This window comes from Empidonax traillii, unplaced genomic scaffold (genome assembly GCF_003031625.1).
Source record: "Empidonax traillii isolate 1590-97213 ecotype Southwest subspecies unplaced genomic scaffold, ASM303162v1 scaffold84:size2688230, whole genome shotgun sequence".
Lineage (NCBI taxonomy): Eukaryota > Metazoa > Chordata > Aves > Passeriformes > Tyrannidae > Empidonax > Empidonax traillii.
In genome coordinates, this window is record NW_020955277.1 from 143,326 (window position 1) to 170,071 (window position 26,746).

The window sequence follows — 26,746 nt, forward strand, 5'->3', positions numbered from 1 at the left end:
TTTATGTCCAAAATGTACTTGATTGTTTCCACTTTTTTCTCATGTTTAGTCTTAATTCATATTCTCTTTTATGCATTTCAGGGTTAGGTCGATGGACAAGGTCCAAAAAGGGCAGTCTGCCTGGAAGAAGGACAGTCACACATTTAAAGAAAGACTATATGTGGAAAGCATTTCCATCTCTAAAAGCACAGACCATGTCTAGGGAAGAGTTTAACATCCACTTTGAGCAGGAGGGGAGTCCTTTCCCAGTCTCACACTCTAACAAAAACCAGTACTTGGGAAGACCCCTCCAAACACCAGACTTCGGCAGGCTCCTAAGCTTTTCCGACCCCTGGCTCTTGTCCCCTCTCCTGTTTTCAAATCCTTGCCTGACTGCATGAATCTGTTCCTCCTGGTCTGCTGCTGACAGTGCAGTCTCTGCAGTCTCTTCACCTTTCCCGTGGAGACACGTGTCTGCAGGGCCAGACTCTCACTCTGATATGTGCTGTAACATGTCAGCAGCTCAACCCTGTCCTGCAATAAGCAGATTGTTAAAACTGAATCCACTTTGCTTCCACACCAGATGCTCTGTTTCTATACTGGGATGTGGCAAACAATCCCTTTTTGCTTATCAAACCCAATTATTTTGCACTTGAAAAGCCTATTTGTCCATAATATTTATGTACCCTAGCATGCATACAGCTTCATTATGGGCTTTGCTGGGCCAACACCTCAGTCCTCATTACAGGCTTGAGCATGGCTGTAGAGACAGCATAAACCCATCAGCAGGGTTTTTACACTAACATCATTTTAATAGGCCCTGCTATACACTGAGGTACTGGTTGGTGCAGCCATGTGCTGTTTATTTGTGTCATGCTATTACAGAATATGATAACTAGGAAGTCTTGAATAAATACCTTAGCCTGAAACAGCACATCGCACATAAGTAAAATATCATGCTTAAAATAAGGAAGACAGAATAGCCATTGTGAAATTATGTTTCTTTTTTGTTTCACATCAAAAAGTTACAGAGTATAACTGCAGGTCAAGAAAAGAGAGAAATCTTTAACATTTCCTTTTGAAACTGAAAAAGCAAACCTGAGCATTTCAGGTTAACCCTTGGTAGAAATGTTTTTTTCTCTGTAATGATAAAAGCCCATTGAAATCGAGATCACTTTTTCCATTCCGAAAGAAAAAAAAAGTGAAAAAAAAAAAAAAAAAGTCGTTCTTCCTAAAAGATTGGCCTTTCTATAATTAAATTAATCATTAAAAATATGGACATTTCCATATGTAAAAAGGATTGCTTTCAGTCTTATTTGCAGATTTTCCACATGAACTTGTGAATACATTAATCTTATCTGAAGTTCTTTTTCTGATGGAAAAAGTAGCAGGAGATTTTCAGCTGTATTAACTGGCAAACATTGGAATATATTACAAGTTTGCTCAACCTATTCTCAGAGAGGAACCTTCTATCCTTTCTTCACTGATGGAATCTTCTCAAATACAGAGCAGGACTCCAGTAGAAGTGGAGTAGGTACCATCAGTGGGTAGGGCTCTAGCTCAAAAGCAGCCCCATTGATTTGCACTAAGTACTCCTGCTCCCAGAGTAAGTTATTGTTTCATGGAAGTTACTGCTCCATGGTAGGACAGGATGGGAGTAACAGGCTAAATGAGACTCTGCACTTCAAGAGCCAGCAGAGATGACTCTGTTCTTTTTCTGTTTAGGAACTTCACCCAACAGAAAGTCCAACATGACTGTTACCTCTTTGTCCCTTGGGAAGGTATTGGCTCTGCAGTGGTTTGAGTTGTTTCCAAATAAGTGGAAGAGAGCAGTCACTTTGGCCAGGGGGTGTGTTGGAAGTGTCTACAGTGATAGGTGAACATGCCAGGCATGCCCCTACCACAAGACCCATTTTTTTCATTATATTGTATATATGCACAGCTATAATCCTTTTATTACACTGCTCCAAAGCCATGTCCTCAGTCTTATCTCTGGCCCTAGGGGCAGGAGAGCAGGACTTCTTGATCTAACAAACCAATATGAGTTTAAAGAGAGGAGTGCCCTCCTGGTAGGTGCTCGTGCAGTGCCACATGTTTGTGGTTTGTCCTGCTCCATGTGTTTTGTAGCTAGATTGTGCTGAAAGCCTCATGCCAAATTTCAGGGTTGGAACAGAACTGCTGAGTGATGGACACCAGGGGCTCCTCGAGGGCCAGCTGCTCTCTGGAGCTGTTTGCTGGCAGGGACCTGCTCTGGGTTACTTTGCCTCCACAAGCTTGGAAGGAAGACCCTAGCAGATGTGAAGAATATGGAGAAGTACTGTCTTCAGCAGAGAAGCAGCCCCTTGGGCAGTAAAGCTGAACCAGATGGTTGCCTTTGCCTTCATTTTGGGAATCTGTGGCTGAAGCCACCACAGGAGCTTCCTAAGTTCCCTGATCGCCTGTGAAAATTAGGCACTGGGCTTCTACTTGTGCTTCTGAAAGTGTCCTCCTCCAGGAAACCCTGAACTACACCGTGGGAAGGGTTAAAAGAACAATCACCTTTTTTTTTGGTACCAGAAAGTGCAAGCAAATCTTTGTCTTGGGAGATTTCACCCAAATTCTCACTGAATGTTGATTAGCGGCACCAGTGTTGTCAAGAGTTCTTCATCTGGTAACAACATGGGATCTCCTGATGAAGCCAAACTTAATTAATGACAACAGTCATGAAAACAAGCTGCAGCTGAGCTTAACAGCTGTACTTAGTTTTAGAACCGTGTACAGGAGCATTTAGTATTGCATAAACAGAAGGACATACGAATAACATGGAAAGTAGTAGCTCATAACTTTCCCAAAAAAGTATCCATCCCTACTGATGGCTTCCTCATGTAGCTATGAAAACACAACTTTCCTTTTCCAACAACCAGGTCATTAAACTCTCTGAGGGTGTGACTAAATTCTCTCCTACAATGACTTCTGCAAGACTGCCTGTGTAGTGTAACACCAGGCTGATTTTACCCTGCTGGTGTGGGGCAGCTGCAGTGTAGGAGATGCTCAGTTGGGATGGCATAACTAGAATAACCTGTGGAAGGGGCTGGAGCTGCTTCATAGCAGGAAGAACCCAGGGTTCTAAAGGACCAGAGGGAACCAAGGAACCAGAGGGAACCAAGGCTGAGATCCAGCACTGTGGGGTAAGGCAGGCATGGGCAAACTCCCCCCTGCTTCCACCATTGTCCATGTTGTAATTTGATTTCTGTGTCACTGTCCCCTTCTAACTTGCTTAGAACTAAATTCTAACTTGCTTTTTGAGCTCTGAGAATGTGTCTTGAGACTTCTTTCTATAGTCTCAATCCCTGGGCTCATCTGATTCCCACCAGCTCTAAAATAGGAAAGTCAGAAGAGACCAATGTTACTAGTTCAGGTGTGAATCCAGCCTCGAATATATGACATCCCAGATCTTCCCAAACCAGTTAGGTTAGAAATTAGGTTCCAGCAACAAAAAATAGCTCAGAAAACTGGAAGAACTTTTATTAGCTGACTTTCTCAAGTAGCCATTTGTCTCCAGAAGCTGGAGCTTTAAATAAGCATCAGCTACTGTGAGAAACCTGATGCAATTGCAAGATTTGCCAATATCAAGGATACAAAATAGTTTTGAACAATGTGAAATTATGAAGATTAAACACTAGATGGAGTAGTTGGACTAGAATGAAATTGAGATTTGTAAAACAACTCTAGTAACAGAACCACTGTAAATATTTTGAAATCCATGGCTTAGTAGTAAGGCACAGCATATGAGAACATGTTTCTCCGGGAGTGCGACTTGAGGAAATTGGACATATGCTGCTGAATTCTTGCTCTGGAAACAGTCACCAGAAGGGTTCTCCCTTTAGCTTCTTCTGTTGTGAGGTCCTAAAGCCTTGGTACAAAGAGGTATCGGGCTGGCTCCGCATATTGCTGAGTGGCAGATACCCCTCAATAAACAGCAAAGCAGCTTGACAGTCTGCATGAGGGTGTCCTGCTTATCTCAAGTGTAAGAAAGGAGGTCACTCTCTCCATGAGCTACTTCCTACCTGTCTTCCTTTTTTCCCCCCTTTTTCTTTCCCTTAGTTTTGTGGGCACTGCTGTCTTTGCAGTTGCTCACTGAGCCAGGTTGGAGAGCTGGTACAGAGGAAAAGTCATCTGGTCAAAAAAAAAAAAAGGGATACAGGTATCTTCAGTCTGGAGAAGAGAAGGTGCTGGGGTGAACTTATTCTGGCCTTTCAGTACTTAAAGGGGGCCTGTAAGAAAGATGGAGACATACCTTTCAGCAGGGTGTTTTGTGACAGAGTACGGAGTAATAGTTTTAAACTAGAAGAGGGTAGGTTCGGACTAGACATAAGGAAGACACTTTTGACCATGAGGATGGTGAGACACCGGCATGGTTTGCCCAGAGAGGTGGGGGATGCCTCATCCCTGGAAACATTCAAGGTCAGGCTGAATGGGGCTATGAGCAATCTGATGTAGCAGAAGATGCCTCTGCTCATTGCAGAGGGGTTGGACTAGATGACCTTTAAATGTCCCTGCCAACCCAAACTATTTTATGGTTCTGTGATTCTATGATCTCTCAAACAGCTCTGCTATCTCCAGGGGAGGGATGCTGAGGCAGGGATGAACAATTGTGGGTGGAAGAGGGAAGTAGGAAATAACAGTCACTGAAGATGGGTCCATGTTATCACAGCCTCTGCATGATGTAGAAAGCCTTGTCAGGGCTTGGGACCCCATTTGCCTGTGAATCTACAGAGAGACAGAATACAACACCCCTACACATCACCACAAAGTGAAAGTAAAGCAACACCTCAGTGTGCCTGCGACGAGCCTTTGGCAGGAAGAGGTTTTGCACCCACTCTCCACCTTCCTGAAAGTCTGTGCAGAGCAGCAGAATGCCCCAAGCTCCAGGTGCCAGACCACGCCGATGCACTGCTCCCCACAGAGTGGCCACAGCAGAGGGGCTGGCAGTCCCCTGCGCCTGCTCTCTGTCAGAAGCTCCCAGCCCCTCACCGAGCAGAGGATACAATGTGCAGTCTGTTTGGGAAATGGGGCTTTGGAGGCCTAAAACAAATTGTCTTGGGGGCCAAGGACAGTGGCAGCCATTCTCCCTCCCAGATGGCCCCACGAGGAGGGATCCACCCCCGTCATCTCTCTAGAGCAGCGGTTGGTGAATGCGCTTTTGACCTTTTCAGCTTATTGTATTGGTATCTAGCCAAACAATTTAACTTCATCTGTAGCGTGCATTGCTCAGGAAACAGAGGAATCACGTGTGTGTTTCCTATCAAGTAATAAACTGCCTTTTGTGGTGGAGTAAATGACGCCTTTGCCACTGATGGCCAGATGCCCTCCTGTACTGTGCAAGAACTGAGAGGAGAAAAGAAAACCTTAAAGGATTTGGAGGCTCACACAGAGGGATGTAGAGATAAAAAAGGTTCCCTCTTTCTTCCCTGTAGGTCACAAGTAGATCCTCACAGTGTTACTTCATGGATGAATTCCTGACCTCTCTACAACTGGGGGTTGACACTGACACCACCAGGGCCATCACCTCACCCCGTGTAGTTTGGGGTTTTCTTTAGTTTGAAAGAAGCAGAACAAAAGCTTCTCCAGGTCTGCTGATCACCATATGTCACCTCCTCTGACTCTTCTGGGGTTGATGATTCTATGATTCTCTGATCTTCAGGCCCAGATTTCCTCCAAGGATTTGTATATTCCTCTCAGGGGACAGAAGCCCAGACCTGGCCCTGTCATTCTGTGTCTTCAGCTTCAGTGTGAGACTGACAGGATGGTCAGCTGGCAAAGTCAGTGCCCACCGAAACCTGTTTAAAAGGTTCTTCTCAGAAGAAAAAAAAAAAAGCAAGCAATATTTTCATATTCAAAATACAGTTCTCAGGAAAACATTTTAGTTCAGCTAAACTGAGGTAGATTGTCCCAGACTTTTGCTGAAGTGACTGGAAAAATATGATTTTTAGCTACTTGTTGCTCACATGTCAGCATGGTGGCATGTCTGAGGTCAGGTTCCCACTGTCTCTAGTCATCAAAACTTTAGTTGCCAATGAACTCTTTCTTCAGAGCTAGAAGACACTGCTGATGGTCAGCAAAGATATTTGGTGAGACAGAATACCAGTTCCCAAGATAAAAAAAATATTTTCTGTGATTAGATTTTGGAGCAGTACCAGACATACTGAGGAGTCTCAAAACTCGACTGGACGCAGCCCTGAGCAATCTGCTCTAGCAGAACCTGCCTGAGCAATTTGTTGGACTAACTGATCTCCAGAGGTCCCATCCAACCTCAGCAACTCTGTGATTCTTTGACTTAAAACACCCATGTTTTTATTTGCACAAACCTGGGCTGCCTTTTTTTTTTTGGTGCAAATCCATGTTTCCCACTGGATCTCTGCCCAGCAGCTGCTCACAGCCCTGGAAATCGTGCAGGTGGCTTTGCAGGTGACTGTGCAGTGGTTTGTCAGAAGCTTATCTCACAGGGTGCACAGCTGCTTGTTTTTCCAGTCTTCTTTCAAGATGTTCACAAGTGCAGCATTCAGTTTCTCATGAGAGGGTACCCTACAGGTGGAATGCCTACTTTCTGTGTTGATCCTTGGGAAATGTGCTTGTCGACACAGGTGGGCTCTCATTACATACTTCAGGTACTGGAGCCACCATTTAGAATACAAAGCTTGTTTACAACTTGTATCCTGCTTCCACCTTTTTCTAAGCTTTATGAGGGGGAATCCCACATACTTTTCATTTTTCCTTTCTGTCCCTCTCTCTGTTGTGAAAATCCTCAGTTCAGTGGCCCTAAGAGGTAAGTGTCTGCTTTTGAGTTGTTTGGATTGTATAGTATGGTTTCTTGACTGACACGTGTTTATCCAGCTTTTATGTCATATTCCCTCTCCCAAACCCTGTGGCAATAAAATTTCTTTTTCTCATAGGAAAAAGGTATAAACCTGACCCATATTGAGTCCCGACCTTCCCGTCTCAACAAAGATGAGTACGAGTTCTTCATTAACTTAGAAGGCAAGAATGTCCCAGCACTGGATAAGATCATCAAATCCTTGAGAAGTGATATTGGAGCAACAGTCCATGAGCTTTCACGAACAAAGAAGAAGGACACTGGTAAGGATACACTGACAAGGCTAACACTGACAAGGAATATTTGTGTCACATACAGGAATTACTTATTTTTCCCATAGTAAAGGAGATCCTCTTGGAACCTGTGGCTACATTTCTCTCTCTCTGCCTATTTTGCCTATACTGTAAGCTTTCTCATTTAGAGATTTTCTGGCAGTGTAAACTGCCATGCTTCATCTTTTGCCATGCTTCTGACTAGGTCTCCTGGAAAATTAGGGAGACTCTGCCATGCACTTTGGTGTGAGCAGGACTAACTCTGTTACTGTAGGAAATCCCAGTGAGGCCAGTTGCAATTCTACCTTTGGAGGGAAATAAGGAAATATTTTGTGAGTTGTTTTCATGCTCCTAATTCTCAGAGATTTGCTGGAGTTGAGGCTGCTTGGTAAAGTGGTGGCTGCCCAGCAGCTAGTCCGAGACATACTTAAACGCCTCTTCAGATAACAGATGTGATTTTAATAGGATTTCAGACTTTAAATACTTTAGGTCTGGATCTTCCTCTTCCTTCCTAGGAACGACATGAAAGGACTTTAATACCTTCTTGAGATCAGTGCTGGTAATCCTTTTACCATTTCCTTTGTGTCCTAGCCATGACATTACATTTGAAGATGAAAAAGAAGAAGTCAGATACTCTTTGGAGTCAGTTCTCTCCATTCATGAGACGAAGGTACAAAAGGTTGATTAGGTGATTTATGATCATGTCAAATCAAAGAGGTTCACTATTGGGACCTTTTTAATTTCTAGAAGAAAGCTACAGGACCTAGCAGGACTTAACATTACTTATATTTTTCTAGTTATTATGAAGAAGTAAATAATAAACCTTATAAATAATGGAGTGTTGTATAAGCATAGACCAGAGTCGGATAGAGATACGGCTCTAAATATCATTCAAGAAAGTCTTGGGTGTGAAATTCTGACCTCACAGAAATCAAAACTCCTGCGGTCAGCTGTAGGATTAGGATTTCACTGCATGTTACTGTGTTGATCAAAGGGTTTTTTGAGCTAGATTATCCTGTCAGTGCTTCAGAAAGGGACTTTATCCCTTTCTGTCTGAGAGGATAACTTGTGTTTGTTTGTTAGTTTCAGTAATTCAGAAATAATATAAAGTGGGAGCAATCTGTTGCTGACGAGACAGAGGAAGACTGATATTTCTTTTTGCCCTTTCCCTTTTTTTTTCAGTTTCAACTCCTCTCACAAATAGTAAGGGTCCAGTCAAACTGAAATCCCCAAAGAACCATATTTTGAAAGGTCAAACAAGCCCTGCTTAGGGGATGAACTGTGGGTGGCAAATTCTGGTCTAAGGCAGCTACAAGGGCAGACTGAGATCGGAACAGCCCAAGCTGTAGGAAGTGTGGTAAGATGCTGTCCTTTATCAGTGATGGCATTAACAAATAACAGGCCTTGTGGTGCCTTTTTGGCCAGCTTGCCTTTCAAATGTATCCTCCTGGCAAATCTGGTCACAGTCCATGGGTGTGCTTATGTGAAATCTTATTCCCAAAACACAGAACTAGAAAAGTATGCACCCAGGGAGCAACATCTCAGAAATATGGTTTATGGGGATATTGCCACATTCCTCTCAGTGGGCAGGTAAAAGCTGAGAATGTTTTCTTCTGCAGGCAGTCTGGGATCCCATGGGACTGGTTCTTTTACTGCTGCCTAAAGATGCTCTCATTCTTTCCCTGCTAAGTATTCATTTTTCTCATGCTCATGATTTGAGAAAGAAAAAAACTATTTTGCTGTTTCCTGTAGGAAGCACACAGTATCATTCTTAGGGCACTGCTTTGTGGACACTCAGAGGAAATTTCTGTATTCTGTCCCTTCTCTACAGTTCAGTGTTACACACGCATATGTGCTTTATTGGGCAAAGGATAAATGAATGGCTTTTTCCTTTTTCTTGCTATTTTTTTTGTCACTTTAACTGCTTTTAGGTTGCTGGTTTTTTTTCTCAACTAAATGCAAAATATAATCAACACATTCAAACAGACACAAATACCAGATTTGGTTCAACAGTGTAATTTTAGCTGAGAGCAGGCCAGCAAAATGCTCTAAATCCAAATGTAGCTTTAGAGCTTCAGATGAGAAGGGTTGGTAGTTCCTGGACCAAAAGCCCTTTGTACAGATGGAAAGATTTGTTGTGCAAACACAGTGCATCTGTTCATGGCTCTTTTTGGAAACAAGCTGGCTATCTGCAGTTCACTTGGAGCCCATGAATAAAAATAATTAAATATTATTCTGTTGCAGCATTAGGGAAATGCAGACAATTTATTGCATTTCTAAGACAAGCTAGGAGCTGTGGTTCTGTAGGGGCCTTGTTTGCTAAACCCCGAGGCTGGCTAAAGCATCTGAGACTGTTTAAAACTGGGATAAACCTGGGCCTTGAACTGCTATAAATTGCATAGACCTGTCTTTGACCCTCCTCACAATAGTCCAAATGGAGGAGTTCTGCAGAAGTCCTCTCTGCCCCTACTTTGCTGCCTCTCATATAAATGGCTTATTAGCATTCTGCTAAGCATTTGACCCCACAGTAATTTGGTCACCACTTGGGTGTCCAGCATGGTTCCATAAATGCTGCTGTTTCATTTACAGACAAATCAATATTTATTACTGATCAGCCCACGTTTGCTCCTCAGACCTTCACAGAGACCCTGTGTTGCAACAGCTTGCCCTGGCAATTCATTAATGGCTGTGCAGACAGACAGTGAGTCTGGCAAACAGGCTGGAGGAGGATGTTGCAAACAAAATATGGAATAGTAGCAGCCAGGGGGTAATTTGATTTGATCTTTTAAATAGTTTCTGAGAGGGCTGGGGACAGTCTCCTGGCACTCCACAGTTAGGCAGAAGACCCAGTAGCCCTTGTGCACCCTGGTCCCCCATGCGAGGGCTGTATGGACTTGATGCAGTGTCTGTCCGAGGTCTGTGCTCAGAATCTTTTGGATTTCCATAAGAGCTGAGAAGGCTCAGGACTTTCCAGGACCCAACTTAACATCAGTTATGCTGGTGCAAGTAACAGTAAATATCTTCGGGATTTCCCTTTCATAGCCTGCCACTTTCAGCCAGCTCTAAACTCAGAGCTGCTTTCTTTTGCTGCTGCTGGTGTTTGGGTAGACAGGATCAGTAGATTTCTGCCCTGCAGGAGCTGCATGCCAGGAAGATAAGGTACTGCTCCTGTGTAGGGGAAAAACAAGTCACCCATGTCCACACCTGCAACTGATACCATATCAGCCTGGAGTCAGTTTTTTTGTAGTTTATTGTGAGCTCCGCACAAAGTACTTTGGCAATCTTGAGAAAAAAATTGTATTTAATGAAAGTAAGTCCCTGTTATACATCCATTTTATCCCTTGAAGTTGCAACGATTCAAACCTTGCTCCTGACACCTTTCTGATTCAGGCAAACAAAGCCCCACAACCATCACTGCCAAAATCCAGCTCAGACTTCAGCCTCCACGAATTTGTCTATGCAGCCTGGACCCTTCAGGTCATGGTGCATCCCTGAGAAGAGTGGTTATTCATTCTGACACTGACAAGTCCTTTGTTGTGGGAGTGCCAGGCAGTGCCTAATCTAAAAATATTTACCAGTGTATCTCAGCCCAGCTTGATAGTGGGGAGCCTGAAGCACAGTGGAGAGAGTCCCCCACCATCACACAAAACTCAGGGATAGAGCCAGGAGATAAACCCACATAAAAAAACAGGGGCAGGATGGCTGCCTGTGCTCACCCTACGCATGATGTAAGTAGTGACGCCTCTCTAGGGATTAAACACACCTTTTTCTACTCCCCCATCTGACTAGTTTAACTCAAGGGGTTGGAGGTGCAGGAAAGTTTCTAACAACAAGGTGACAGAGTATTTCTGGAGCAAATAAGAGAAGTAGCTGTACATCCAGCAGCAAAGAAATGCATGCGGGGAAGATCTTCCTGGGTCTGCTGCTGCCATCTAGTGACTTGTTCAGGTCTGGTTTTTAGGGTAAAGCAGAAGGGCGCACATCTTGGAGAGAGTGGACCAAATCCCACTTCTGCTGTGCGGAAGAAGGCGAAGCACAGCTGGAGCACCGCTGAGCACCCTGAAGGGTCTCTGCAGCCCGGGGAGCCCAGGCGGTCTGGGATCTTCCTGGCCCACAGCCACCAGCTGCCTGCTTTCTGTGGCCTGCCTGAAACAAATCTGAAGGCTCCCAAGCAGGAGTGCTGCTTGGAGCCAGGCTGGCCTTGGGACGGTAGGTCAGGGGCAGTGGGCACTCTGCATGGGGCTGAGCCAAAGTGTGACCTGCTGTTGCTGCTCCAGCACCTCTGTGCAGGTGACTTGTAGAAACCCTCAAGTGCTCCCCCCATATAGTTGGGCTCTGCAGAAAGCGTGGCTGAATAGTCCTGGAGATCAGGTTCACTTGGCGCAACACACAAAACAAGATGGGGGGATATGGCTGAGTGGCAGTCCTCCCAGCTAAGCAAAACGCTACAGAAGGGATTGAGCTGTTTTCCAAGCACTGGCTGAGCAAGCAATGCCTATTTGTGCAAGAAAGTCACTAAATTACTTGCAAACCTTTTATGAATAGAGACTGCCCCTGGTCTTGGATCAGAGGATCTTTGGGTCATGTTAGATTTGAAGTACATATTGCTGACTTGTACTCAGTGTGGGGAGCATGTGGGACATGATTCCATGGCCTGAGCATGGAGTACATCCTCAGATGAAGGTCTTGTATCCTTTCAACAGAAAAAGGAGAACTGAAAGTGGTGCAGAGGGAGGTCATGGGAGTACCATGAGATAGCCCATGGTTTCTGCGTCTAAAATACACAGGAAAAGCTAGGAAAACAGAGAGTAGATGGAGGATCTGACAGGGAGATATAAATTCCTAGGTGACCTGGAAAAAATGAATGACAAAAATGATGTTTATATGCAGGATCTAATTAACAACAGATGAAATAATCAAGTTTAAAAAAAAAGATAGTAATTTTTCATATTGCATGTAAAGAAATGATAGACCTAAGTGCTGCAGAGTTTCCTGGAGACAGATGTATATTTGGGCTCAAAGAACAATTACTTGTATTTGTCAGAAGTTCATCACAGGCTAGATGACATTTAGGCTAGACAACTGACTCTGACTTGGACAGAAGGAAAGGGGAAAGATGCAGGCAGCCTTGATCAGAAGGGCAAAAACGTAAGAATGAGGCAACAGAAGGGAGACCCGAGCAAGCTGAACACAGCAGAGCTAGCAGCTCCCAAGATATGCTCATCTGCCAGTGCTACCTGGTAGTGATGCTAGTGATGCACTTCCCAAAGTGATAACTTGGCAAGGACCCATGGTTACTGTGCTCCCTCCACTGAGCTTTCCTGTCTCAACGTTGCAGAGGGATGGGGTGGCCAGGCCCAGTGGTGGCCTGGCTTGATATACAGCTAGATCATCTTGGAGGAGAAGAAGAAGGGAGGGCTGCTGCCTGGTACAGCCACTGCAAGTGTGACAGACCTTTTTCTGTCAAGGGGATATGTGTCAGGAGACTGCCTACACCGCTGGGTGAATGCACTTCTGGCTCTGGGAAGGAGGTTGGACCCAGGATGACTGCTCTATGTGCCTAGGAGATGCAAAGAGCCTCTCAGTGTTGCAATTGCCATGAAAACACTTAACTTCTCCTTTTCTCAGTCTCAACATGTCAAATTAGCAAATCCCTGTGATTTTTCTTTGTCCTTCACTTTATATTCTTATTTAAGGGGAGGGTCCCATGGACATTACATGCTGTGTAGTCAATGTGGTCCCTTCTCACATGCTGGCTGTGCCACAGGCAGCATGTATAGTGTATGAGTTACAAGGCAATAGAAGACAGACCAAGAATGTTAATCAAGTGAATGCGTTATTGTATAATGACTGTAGTAATACAGTGCTGGTTGGGAGTATTATAGTGCCATTTATCATTTTATTTCAGAATCCTTGTTCAAGTGAGGTCACCATATAGGTCTCAGAAAGAGATTTTTAGAGAGTCAAATAATTCTGTATCCCTGTTGTGCAGTTTCTTGTTGTCCCTTTGAAAGGGGGAAAAATTCTAGCTATGGGGAAAAATTCCCATGTTTTGATAAGCCAAGAGACCAGAAGTAGTAAACAGAAACCCATAAATATTACAAGGCAGCTCTGCACCAAGGGTTAGATACTCTTGATGCTCTGTATTCTTCCAACAGGGCAAAACAGCCACAAACTCAAGACAACTTGCACAGTTGGTTCTTTTTCCTACTACAGGAAAAGGGATTGCTGCCCAAAGAATTTAGCCCCTTGCATATATTTCTTTATGTTTATGATGAAAAAATGGAAAGATCAGAAAGTGCCCCCAAACCAAATTACAAACAAACATAGCAGTCTCTATTTCTTTTCTGTTTTGCAGTGCCATGGTTCCCAAGAAGTATCCAGGAGCTGGACAGGTTCGCCAATCAGATCCTAAGCTACGGAGCAGAATTGGATGCTGATCATCCTGTAAGAGCTTTTTTTTTTTTTTTTAGCTTTTTTTCTAGTTGCTAGGACAGATGTTTCTCTCATTTACATTCGCTCTGCTTTAGTACAGATCTAGTAGACTAAGTCTCACATGGTATAGGACAAGGGTGGGACCACATTTTTAGAGTTAGAATCAACCTAATCCCTGGTTATGAAGTAAATTAAACAGCAGGTTGCTTTAACTGAGAACATACCAGGAGTATCTAAAAGTCATCAGTGGTCATCAGAGCACAGGACAACCAGAAGGGCACATCTAGTTTTCCCAGGTGACTCTGATGTGGTCACTTCAGACTCATTTTGTGTATCACTAACAAGAAAAATTTCAGAAGCAACATATCATAGCCCAGAGATAGAAGACTTTTTTCATCCTTGATTATATACACACGATTTAACTTAGTGTGTTGTTATGTGGTTGTTAAATGTGATGTGTCTCACTTGTATAGTGAGACACGATAAAAGAAAAGGTTCTTGGTTCAAAAAGTTTGTGGTTTAAATGGTAGCATCAGAAAGCTTTGTTCATTGACTTAGCTGATAAAAAAAAATTTGTTTTGTGGTTTTTCAGTTTTTTCAGATACAAGAATATTTTCTGCCTCTATTCCCTCTCCAAGCAAACAACAACTTGTTTTCATTGTCAAAACACACAGTTCCACACAGTGCACCAGAAATTGCAGCTATTAGTTTAATTGAGATAGGGTGATTATAAATAAATTACATGCAGTGCAACAAAAATTGCTGCTATTAGTTTAATTGAGATGGAGTGATTAGTCATTCACTACCTATTGCTTAATTCAAGATGTGTTATGTACCATGTACAATGATTCATGATGTTCAGTGTGGTCATATGAAAGGCAGAATGAAAGGAGATACACTGAGCCAATGGCCCCCTTGTGTGTCATGTGGGAATAGACCAAGATTGTATTTGAAAAAAGAAAAATATACTAAAAGGAATGAAGCATCTCTCCTCCAGTTCCTAGAATTATTCAGTGAGCACTTGTGCCTTAAAAGAGAAAGCCAGCTGATGGGGTAAATAGGTGTGACGGTCTACAGAGTGCAGAAGAGAAATTAGAGAAACCTGTGTTTTTAGTAGTTAAAGTGATATAAGGAATGTGATCACAGTGACCTCTGTGAAGGGTTAATCTTGGCCATTGGCTGCCTCTTTTTAATTCACATTGAGATTTACACTCTACTTCAGCCGTCTCCTGTACTTTGTTGTGTTTCATGGTCTCTCAGTCGAGCTGTGCTGTTCACCACTAAGAGATACATTTATGAATGACCGTGGTGCCCAGTGAGCTGTTCCCATTTGCCTTGTCGCAGTGCATCCTAGTGTGGGAGGATTTTTCTATACTCCAAATGCTGAAGGCATCCCTAGCCCTGAGGAACTTTTAGTCTACAAAGCAGGCACACTGGGGTAGGAGAATGGTTATCCTAGATGAAGATTTAGAGGTTTTATTTCTTATCCTCGGGTTTATTGGTAATTAGTTGCAAAGGTCAAGCTCCCAACCACAAGGTCTATTAGACATTCTTTATAGTCGTTAATTCCCTTCAAATGATTGAATTTGTAGTACAAATAGGGCTTTTTGGCCTGCTAAGTGCCTACTGTTTCTCTAGCAGCTTGAAAATGAGCACTTTTAAGTGTGGTTCATGCTGAAAATCTGCCTAAAAAGTCTGATTGAGTTGATGAATGTGTTTCTAGTGTGTTTTGATTCTGCTCCTCTGAAGCATCCCAGCTGTGCCAGGAACAGCAATAAGCTTCAAGAGAAACCAGAAAGGCACGGTTATCCGAGTGCTGTTAGTTCTATGTATTGCTCTTGCTGTAAAGTAGCATGTTTCCCTGTTTTGCAGCAAGCAGAAGTGGGAAAATGAAAGGACCTGTGGGACAAGAGGTGCTGTGAGACTGTGACTGGAAGGCTGCTCTGGTGGCTGTGCAGACCAGGAAGGAGTGGTACCCTTTGTGACAGAGCCTGGCAGAACGGAAGGCAGCTTTCCCCCTGCCCTTCTCAGACTACACCAGCCATGCCTGAGAGTGCTCAGTGGGAGGAAGGCTGTCCACCATTTGTACTTATGCATGGATTGACCGTCTCTGTTTCTCTCCAGGGGTTCAAAGATCCTGTGTACCGGGCCCGGAGGAAGGAGTTTGCAGATATTGCCTACAGCTACAGACAGTGAGTACCCAGTGCATGGGCAGAAAGCAAACCCACATCTCTTGCCCTCTCCTAGGGTGCTCACCCTGCTGCCAATCCCTGTTTTCGCACAAGAATCCTTCTGCTGTTTTCTTTTCTCCACCATGTGTTTAAATCTTACTGTTCATGCACTTATCCCCAAATCACGGCAAACCAAAAGCAAATTGTTCCATGCACATGTTCAGAAGAGAACATCACCTCCCTTCTTTCCCCTCAACACCCCTCTTTCCTGGCTTTGTTGTCTAATTGAGAAGCAGACTCTGTTGCTACTACAAAGACCTGAGCATTGAATAAAGAAGCTTCTGGCATTCTCCCCATTAAACCGGGGCTGGGAGAGGAGTGCCTATCATTAACATTAAAGCAGGAGCTGCATACACTATTAAAATAATGAATAACTTATGGTTCTGATGCTAATCCAGGGTCTGATACTCTACTTTTATCATGTCTGATCCAGCTGCAATCAGCAATTTGGGCTCTCATTTCCCAAGAAAAATGAATGGATATGATAAATTCAGTTACAACAGGCTTGCTTGATTGCTTTTAGTGATCAGATCTGGAGGAGAAAAAATTCTCTTCCCAGAGCCACTCACACATAAGATTAGTATTACTAGTCCTGATTCTTGCTGGGACTGGTAAAAATCGTGATTGCAAAGAAAAAAGTAACTTACGTTTTACATTTGTTACTCCACTTTGCATAGGATGAAAAGATAACCCCTAAACAAAAGAGCTAATAATCCAAACACAAAATGAGAGACAAAACTGAACTGATTGATGGAAAATGCAAGATGTCAGGTAAAAAAAGTCAGGACCCCAGTTCACAGCTAGGAAATTTGAATAAGACGTTGTGTCCAGATATGAATGCATCTAACGTGCCTTGATGGACATCTCACAAAAGAAGTACCTTTCTTGCATAGAGGATAGCAAATTCTGTTCTCTAGTTTGTAGGCTTTCACCAAATTTTACACTGAAATAAAACAAAAAAGCTAACCATCCCTCCCTACAAGATTCAAACTAAACCAGTATGTTCCAAGATGTAACTTATTAATATTTAGTCTGTTATCCAGATCTTCAGACACACTGGAAACAGAGCTTATATAGACCTGGACTTAAGTCCCAAATGAACCTTTCAGGGCAAGTTCTCAGACTTTCCAATTAGGTCTTTCAGTAAATAGGGTGTATAAGCCCATGTCTGGGCTTCTGAGGCTCATGGAAAGAAGGTGTGTGGGTTTTGTGGCTTTGTGTGTTAATTCAGGAATGCACAGATGGATCTGTGATGTTTTTGCCCTCAATGCTACACCTTTCAGGCTCTGCAGTGGGGAGGAGAGGTCAGAGGTTGTCTCCAGCATAGGGAGACAGAGACACAGAGAAGCAGGCAAGGGGAGGCACAACCGAAATTTTCAGGCTTCATAGGAAGTATCTGAAAAGGCAAATGTACTTAGCTTGTGAAGGTGCTATCTGGCTGCAAAGGTGTGATGGGTCAGCGATTGCTTGTCTTGTTCTCTTCTTCCTGTCATCAATTCCATCCTTTTCTATATCCCTTCTTTTGCACCTATTTTATCCTCTTTCTTATGATGTTTGCCTCTACTTTTCTTTTGCTCTTTGCCTCCCCTCCTGATAGATTTACCCACTGTTTTTGTTGAATGCTTAGTGTCCCTGACTTCTCTTTTCTTTGCTTTTAGCTTGCTTCTTTATTCTGCTTTCCTTTGCCCCCGGCCCTGCTGATCCTAAAATTTTTTATTTGAAATTTGAAAGGTTTTTCAAGCCACAGCTTCCCCCTGTAGCGCTGGAAGGTGTTTGAGGATTACTTAGGAGTGCTATAGGAACAACAATCCCCCAGCAATCCTCATAATTCAACATAATGCTTAAAGCTCCACAGATCAAGGAGAGCTGATACAGAGAGTCAGAAAATGATGGTACTCCAGAGGAGCTGCCCTGAGGCTCAAGAAAAAAAATGAGGGAGTGGGAGATGGTAGGGTGTCATCAAGAGTATAACAATGGGTCTCAGGGGCTTGGAAAGCTACAGCATTATTCCAGCAGTGATGTTAACCCTATTAAGTTACTTAAAACCCTTTGATTTTTCAAAGCTGCTGGATTCACCTATGGCCCTAACATTATTGCTGAGGAATTGGCTATTCACAGGAGGCCAGACTGCATTGCTTGTGATTGTATGATTCCTGTTAGCTTCAACGTGAGTTAAGCACATGGAGGCCTGAGGGTGGGATTTAACTCAAAATTGCTCATTACAATTATAAAAAGTCAAATTGGCTGTAGTCTGCGTCTGTTACAGCATAAAGCACAGATCAGAATTTCTCTGCCACTCCAACAGAGTTTTATTAAGCTGGTGGTTTCCCTGTTGTTACAAAAACAATTAATATAATGTGCATTAGAGCAAGAAATAAACCAGCTACTTCATATCTAAAAATGCAAAAAAGAAGAACATCTTGATAAAGCAAAGAAACACTGATTTATTTTTAGCACAATAATGTAAGGAGCTGTCTAATGGCCAGTATCTCAGCCAAGGTCAGTAGAGTCGTTTCCAGCCAGTGCCTAGGGACAAGTGAGGCTCCTTTTGCATCTGCATGTCAGACCAAAGGCATCTTCCCTCCTGCTCCTGATCAGCCCAAGTAAAGCTGCAATATGAAGCAGAATAAGAAAACTGTTTTGACAGTGGCTAGTGTAAAAGGAGAAAGAGTGTGGTGCTGGTGGCATATGACATTTTTTGTGTCGCTGCTATGGAGGGTACCATTTTCTTTCTAGTGGCCAACCTATTCCTCGTATCGCCTATACGGAAGAAGAAAAGAAAACATGGGGCACCGTCTTCAGGGAGCTGAAGACTCTCTATCCAACTCATGCTTGTTATGAACACAACCATGTGTTCCCACTGCTGGAGAAGTACTGTGGCTACCGGGAGGACAATATTCCACAGCTTGAAGATGTTTCAAACTTCTTGCAGAGTAAGTTTGAAGCAACTAAAAGAAAAAAAATTAAATTAAAGGCCTCAGTAATCAGTGGGGGTGATGCTTCCAGAGATGTAAAAACAGCCCCTGCTTTACCTTAGGCCCCCTCTGATGTTTGGGCACATGACCTGTGTCCCAAGTCCCTCTTTACTGGTTCCAGGGGTACAGTTGGATGGATGCTCAGATACTGTGCTGGTGGTATATATGAGTAACAAATTCCCTGCTCTTGCACGATTAAATTCTTGTTTAACATAAGGAGAGAATAAAAAAAAAAAAAAAAGAAAACAAACCAACCCCAAAACAATTAACAAACTTTTTCCACTGTGAGAAGTCTGGATATGGATAAATTAAACACACTAGCTGTTTTTAAGATTCCATTTTTTTTCCCCCTTCAGGCTGCACTGGATTTCGCCTGCGTCCTGTTGCAGGCTTGCTGTCCTCTCGGGATTTCTTGGCTGGGCTGGCATTTCGAGTATTCCACTCTACACAGTACATTCGCCATGGGTCCAAACCCATGTACACACCAGAGCCGTAAGTACTTTGGCACAAAACAGTGAGTAAAGTTGCAGCAGATTAACAGCAGGGTCAGCCCAGCTGATAATAACCATGTGGGAATCAGGGGCACTGGGGAACAGAGCTGATAGAGAGCAGCCAAGTGATTACTCTCTTCTGAAAACTTTTCCGGAACATTTCTAGTCTTTTTAACAATTTGCATCTCTTCTGGAAGTTCTACTGGGGCCCATGAGATGGTTTTGCTACTGAAAGCAAGCTTGTGTGGTGGCTGGGATGCAAGAGGACAGTGTACTAACACATTTAGCTTAGCTATTAACACCCAAATAGTGGTGTGAAATCTAGTTCAGGAATGACTCAACACATTGCAAGCAAGGTTCAAGCAAGATAGGGGAAGCCCAGACCGTTGAACCCATCACTTTTCAGTTTTATGTTGGAATGTTTCTTTCTGTCCCTGTCCATTGTCCTTTTCCACTTGACATTTTCAAAACGGTTTTCTCATTCTGCTTCATATTGTTGCAATTCTTCCTCATTTCCCTTAGTGTTTCTTTTCTCCTTACTTCCCACAGCCTCTTCTCCCTTCCTTTTTTCTAGTTTCATTCTTCTGATTTTCCTTTCTGCTTTTGCTCACTCTATTCTCGTCCTGCACAAAGCCAGGCTGAAATGTTTTCCACAGTTCTGGCTTTTTGGGAGCATCTTATCCCTCTCCCTTTTCCATCTCACCAAATCACTTCTCTGTATTTGGAGAATCTAACAGTGCCTAGGTGAGATGCCTGTCCAGCTGCCAACTTCAACTAGTGATGAAATAGTCCTACCTATTTCATCATAGGTAGCTTTCATCTCTCAGTTGGAAGCTGTGGGTCTGAAAAGGGAGCAGAGTTAAGCACTTGAGGTACATGTTGACACCATGGTGAGTTGTCTTAGTTGCCTGAGCTCCATCTGAAAAGTTTTCTTGTCCTTGAGACTGAAACATCTATGTTCTCTTTGATGGGGTGATCTCTTTCTGGGCTTTCCTGAGCTGGGTGGGCAGTTGAATGGATGGTTTTTTTCCATAAGGAAAAACAAATAATTTATCATCCTTCTGCTGAGGGATGTGTGATGATAAAAACACTGAAAATCCTGGAGTTCGCAAACATTTCCATCACGAGAATAATTTTAGAGCAAAATGTTTTCCTGTGAGCAGTACTTTCTTGCAGGAGCAAATGCACTGTGCTCTTACCTGTGTGCTGACTCTAAGGCATTCATCCAGCATTGCTGGACTTTTCCTGAATCACAGTTATTCAGATGTCATCTTTTCCTGCAGTGATATTTGTCACGAGCTGCTAGGACATGTGCCTCTTTTCGCTGACCCCAGTTTTGCTCAGTTTTCCCAGGTAAGTTGCTCAGTGGTGATACTCTTCATATGATTGAACACACGAGAGACTAGGTAATTCAGAGGATGATCCAAGAGTCATGAAGGGTGGTGTGGATTCACCTTTAAGCGTACTGTTGAAGAGTGGCTAAGATTATTTATGTATTGCTCAAAAATTAGGTGAAATCAGCAACTCCCAATATCGTCTTGTGTGAGTTGGTTTTTTTCAGGCAACCCTTCTGTGAAGCCATCTTCTGAAAACCTTTCTGCAAATTTTGATCCTTCTGAGCAAAGGAGAGTTACTTTTGAGCAAAATAGCTCATGGGTCAGATGAATTATTACTCCGCCATGTTGTCCAAATATTAGGGAAAGTGGGCATTTTTTAAAAATTTTTTTTTCTGTTGAAGCCACATAGGAGGCTGAGTAAAGTGAGGAACTGTCCCAGCTGTAAACATGGGAGAAGGCTGGAGAGTAGTTTTCTTTTGGTAGTGGCAGTGTCTCTGGAAAAGAAGGCAAACCTTGGTGAAGGAGTAAATTTTTACCTGCATCTTATGAGAAAACATGAAAATACACAAAGATAGAAAGGTAGAAAGGGAAGGAAGAAGGGAAGGAAAGGAAAAAAGAAAATAGAAAAGGAAAGGAAAGAAAAGGAAAGAAAAGAAAGAAAAAAGGGAAGTATGGAGGAAGAGGGGAGGGAGAGGGGAAGGAGGCAGGAAGAAGGAAGGCAAGAAGGCAGGCAGGTAAGCAGGAAGGAAAGGAAAATGGACTTGATGTAACATCTCAAGTGAAAGAAGTTGCTTTGATCTAGTCAGTAAGTTCTCAGTATTGCCTACAGTATTGCCTGTCCCTTCTCCAGAACTGGGGTTTCCTTCAAGACAAGCCCAATTGTACCTTGGCTTACTAGGATTTGACATGGTGATAGCTACTCCAATGTCTTTGGAGTGTGTGTGGGAGGCCCTCTGATTTTTGCACTATGCAGTCCTCACTAGAGCAAATGGAGAAATGAACCCGTATATAGTCTTGTGTGTTTGCCTTCTGAATCTATTACATGCCTCCTGGAAAAGCCTCCATTATTTCCCAAGGTATAAATAAGCTCTTTCAAATCATGCTCTATCATTCAGACAAAATAGTTCATTCAAGGATCCAGAAAACTCCTTTAATCAGGGCCCATCCAAACATAGAGGAATATATAAGGTGTGTGGGTGTGATTGATTTACCTCCTTTTGTCCCTATCATTCTCTCAGATGTGCATGTCAAAGCCTGTCAGAGCAAGAAGAAACTGTTATTTGACCTCAATGGGCTTTTTATCAGACACAGAGGATCATGCCTTGTAAATGACATTTGGACAAGACCCTTTGTTCGTTTTTGGAGAGATTTCTGCTTTAAAATTGATCTTGCATGATAGGAACATGTCCTGTAAACATTTGTGTGTGGTAGTAAGCAATGGTAACATTTAAAATGTGAGCAATTACATAATATGGGACAGGAAGAATGTTTGCAATAAACAGCTTGAAGAATAATGGTTTATTGTTACAGGAAATTGGACTGGCATCTCTGGGAGCTCCAGATGATTTCATCGAGAAACTTGCTACGGTAATTTAATAAATGAGGGATCAATTTTCCAAAGCGCCCTGTGTTGTCTTAATTCTGCTGCCACTGAAGTCACTGATAGAACTCCCATAGAGTTGAATGGGAACAGAGTGAAGACCATGATTGGAAAACCCCACCCTGAAACAGTTGCATTAAAGGAAAATAGCTTTGGCACCCCTTATTCGAAGTGACAGTTGTGATTAAACACAGAAGCCCAGACAAGATTTCCTCCAGCACAAACATATTGGGCAAGAAAAGATTGTATGTTACTACATCCCCACAGGAAATTTCAGGAAGCAGCTTCAGTAGCTGTTCTAGCTGCAAGCATCTCTTGTCTTCCACTCTGCCAGGCAGATAATGTCCTCTGCAGCCAACATCACTCACCTGAATGCAACTCTGAGATTACTGAGACCCAGAGTTACAAACTTCAAATAAAAACAAGGATATTCCTGTGAGATTGGTGTCACCAGTGCAAACCCACCTGGGCAAAGCATTGCACCAGCTCTGATGCTTCCAATAAATGAGGTAGTTCTTTTGAACCAAGGCAGGTATCTCTTCAAAATGACAGACCAAGGAGTCAGACTAGACCACACATCATCTTCCTTCACTACCGCACTAGCAACCTGTTCATCCTCTTGTTGCTGCAGTTAGATGTCTTCCGTGTGAGGCAGGACACAAACTTTTATAAACTGAGATTGAAGCTTCTGCTGGGTTGGCCAGCCAAAGTGAAGCTTTGTTGTTCTAATTTCCCTAACTCTGCTGATAAAGATGAACACAGTAAAACACAACAGCATTTGTCAGGGAACTGAACTGATTCTCAAGCACATGAAGTCTAGCTCTGTGCCCCTTCCAGGAGAAGGATTTCAGTCTGAGGGGACATTTATTGCATTTACACATTTGAATTTGACACATGACAACATTTTAAATGGACATGCAAACCCCAAATATATTCAAATAAATGGTTTAGACATACTGGTTTTGATCAAGGAATCATAATTTCTGTCTGATTTTCTTGCTAGGTTTATTGGTTTACAGTGGAGTTTGGACTCTGTAAGGAAGGTGATTCACTGAAGGCATATGGCGCAGGGCTGCTGTCTTCATTCGGGGAGCTTCAGGTATGTTTTAGAAAACATTTTAGATATGTTTATAATCACTAAAATTTCTCGCCTAATTATCTTCAGATCTTTATTTTTGCTTCATACTTTGTGCATAGAAATAGCATGAAACGTTGTACTTCATTGAAGTGCTCTGGTAAGAGTGTAGGTGTATGCAAACACAGGGAGCTCATATCTGTTTCTTTCCTGGTGAGTGACATTATCATTGTATACCATAGAAGCAACTTTTCCCTGTCTAAGGTTGGATGCCATTCAGTGGGCCTATATTTCTTTCACAGCACATTTAAAGACTTTTAAATTGAAATAAATTTCTTATCTTTTATTTTTTTTCATAGTATTGCTTATCAAGTAAGCCTGACATACAGCCCCTAGTGCTAGAGAAGACTTCTGTGCAGAAGTACCCTGTTACTGAGTACCAGCCTATCTACTATGTGGCTGAAAGTTTTAAAGATGCAAAAGAAAAGCTAAGGTAAGCCAGCCATTCCAGAGAAGATTCCATTTCTTTTCCATTGCAAATACGGTACATCCCATTGCCATAATAGATCTTAGGTTGACAAAAATGTTTTGAGAGGCACTAGAAAAAGATTGTGCAATGCTTAAAGAGACTAATCAGTTGATATCTTCAGAATCTTGGGCAAAAATGAGCAGTAATGGGAACATACATTATACATGAAGCCAAGAATTTGTGTTTAGTGTAATCAAGAGTTTCATCTAACCAAAATGCAACAAAAAAAATTTAGCAGTCCAATTGCAATGATACTAACACTTAGTGTGTCAAAGCTAGCTAATTAATACAAAACAAGTTCTTTTAACTTTGCTAGAGTTAAGAGTTATTGTGAAAGAAAAAATCTCCTAGCATCTACTCCTTTACCTCTGAGTTTATGCTCACCCTTAAACTTTGCATTGTGTCTTAAGTCAACAGTTTCAGTCTTGTGGTGGGGGTGGCCTTGTCAAGTAACCAGCACCTTGAAGTCTTCAGAGCAGGATTGTGATGTTAAAGAATGGAGTTTTCCCTCTCTTTTGTGAGGAGATGGGCAGTATTGGTGCTTCTTTTCTTCTTCCTCAACCCTAAGGACCATTTTTGTTCTGTAACATGCTTTATCTCTTACTTTTCCTGCATTTGCCTTCAAATCTGTGTAACCTCTGAATTTATGCTAAATATTCTTGTATTTATCCCCTTTGTTTCCTCTAACATGCTTTTTCTCTACTCCTAAATTTGCTATACTGTGAATAATTGACAAGTGGGAATTGTTGATAGCCCAGGGACCAGCAGCATCATGCTTGAGCCTTTAATGCCTCTGTTATCAGCCCCTGCTGATCCTCCTTTATGTTGCATCATTACTGGAGGGTCAGACTTAATTCACTATATACAGTATAACTATTTGTTATTCCTACCTATATAAAAATTATTACCAGTAGGTATTATACCTCACAATTATTCAGAATTAAGCAAAACTAAAACAAATTAGGTAGTAGCTACATGGTCATTAGACAATTGTTATTCCAGAGAAACAAAACTTCAAGTAAGCCTAATATTCCCAATCCTGAGGCCTATGTGGTTAGCTTGATACAAAGCCTCCAGCTTGTTACCAGCAGTGTGTTTACAAGGCTACACAGTAAATCTTTCAGTCATCTGTAACTCAAATACAGATTCAGTTCCAGTTCAATAAGATTTTGAAATAGGGGTCCAGGTTCAGTTCTGGTTTTTGAGACAAGAATGGCTCAGACTGTGTTTGGAGTTCAGCTTGGATTTCACCTCACAACAGTTTTTCTATTCCTGTTTAAAAAAACACCACCATATTTCTGGATATTAGTCAAGCCACTGGGGAGTTAGCCTTGGTTCACACACAACAAATTTTTCACTTGGAGATACCACACAGTGACTTGTCCCAGACCTGCAGTTTCTTATCTTTCTCTCTACCATTCACAGATAAACACATTCTGCTACACCAGGCTCCTCAGCTCCAACGTCTTCCTAGCTACCTCCCCTACTGATTCTTTAGTCATTATAGGCCTGCAGCTTCTCCTTTTGCCCTTTCCTCTGGGATAATAGCTGAGAAAGATGTCCTTCTCTTCTGGTCTATGCTATTAACATCCTACAGGTCGTTTCTATCTTCTCTGTATCTTTCTTCTCCATTTCTATCTACTTCTATCTACTCTGAGTAGAAAGTTCCTTGAGGAAGATGCTGCCTTACTTAGTACATTCATCTTCTGATTAGGATCCTACATTCAGTTGAAATTTAGGAAGACCATCTTCTAATGTGATCTCTCCTCTTAGAAAAACTAGACTGATGCTACTAAATTCATCATAGTCAACATAGTATTTTTTCACTGTCTCATCTTGTAGCCTGCTTGAACTGAATTCTGTTTGAGACAGTGTCCTTATCTGATAATAATTAGGTTTAAACTGAAGAAACATTGTGGGGGCATGCAGCATATTCCACTGTACTATGAGATTTACCATGCTGAGTCACAGCCTGTATAGTGTGGCTTCATAATCAGCTCCTGCGTGCTTTCCTTCCTCTTTCAGCAATAACTTCAGTAATTCAAAGCAGATATATGAGCCAGTATCCTGCTGGGGTCTACAAGGAGCCTGGAACAATAGCTCTGACTGTCTCATTCCATTCAGAGTCCTTCTTTCCACAGTTCTGTGGTTATGCAAATTAATATTTTCCCAAGATGCCAAGATCTTAATGCTTCTGCCATGGATTAACTATTTTGCAACAGAGAACACTGCAAATAAGTGGTGGAAAGAATGCTGCTTCACTCCATTGACTATCTCTTATCTTTGAAATAATCTGGAAACTTCTACCAACCATGGCAGAAGTTAGCTCTCCGCTTGCTCCTTGTTATGCCAGGATGGCATAGGCACTTGACCTTATTTTCCCAGAAACTGCAGACTTGGATCAGAATCTCTATATTTTGCATCACTGAAAGGAAAATGAGGTTTTCAAGTTTGGCAGACCCCAGCGTTAGGTAGTTGGCCTATACCAGGAGCAGCGTCGCCATGCCAGCAAATTAATTAGTCCTGTTCAGGAAAAACTAAAGGTGGTAAGGACAAATGCAGATTCAAGTGTGTTGCACAATGCTGTGTCTCAGATCACTCAGCAGGAATTTCACATATTTCCTCTGATGGATTTTCTTATTCCCCTGATCAACAAATGCATGCACCAAGAGTGAGTTAGGAAAAAAATAGGTTTTCAACTTAATATTTGTCAATGTATTTTTCCCTCAGGAAATTTGCTCAAACGATCCCTCGTCCTTTCTCTGTTCGGTATAATCCCTACACCCAGAGGATTGAAGTCTTGGACAACGCAAAGCAGCTGAAGAACTTAGCTGACACTATCAATAGTAAGCAATTACAGATTTGTTGCCTTGAATTCATCCAAACTTGGGTCAGAAAGAGGAACCACAAAGCAGATTCTGTCTGGTTGCATGTAATACTCTGAGTCTGACCAAGATAAAGCAGCTCAT

At 42.4% G+C, this 26,746-nt stretch overlaps 1 protein-coding gene across 1 annotated transcript in view; it reads left to right on the forward strand.

The window, feature by feature from the left end:
• PAH (phenylalanine hydroxylase) overlaps nt 1–26,746 on the forward strand; it is a 36,834-nt gene that overhangs the window by 7,450 nt on the left and 2,638 nt on the right. The window contains exons 3-12 of the mRNA XM_027881126.1: nt 6,912–7,095; nt 13,463–13,551; nt 15,664–15,731; nt 18,507–18,703; nt 19,102–19,237; nt 20,520–20,589; nt 22,104–22,160; nt 23,177–23,272; nt 23,608–23,741; nt 26,508–26,623. Coding sequence (XP_027736927.1) covers nt 6,912–7,095; nt 13,463–13,551; nt 15,664–15,731; nt 18,507–18,703; nt 19,102–19,237; nt 20,520–20,589; nt 22,104–22,160; nt 23,177–23,272; nt 23,608–23,741; nt 26,508–26,623 — 1,147 coding nt within the window. The remainder of the gene's footprint in view (nt 1–6,911; nt 7,096–13,462; nt 13,552–15,663; nt 15,732–18,506; nt 18,704–19,101; nt 19,238–20,519; nt 20,590–22,103; nt 22,161–23,176; nt 23,273–23,607; nt 23,742–26,507; nt 26,624–26,746) is intronic.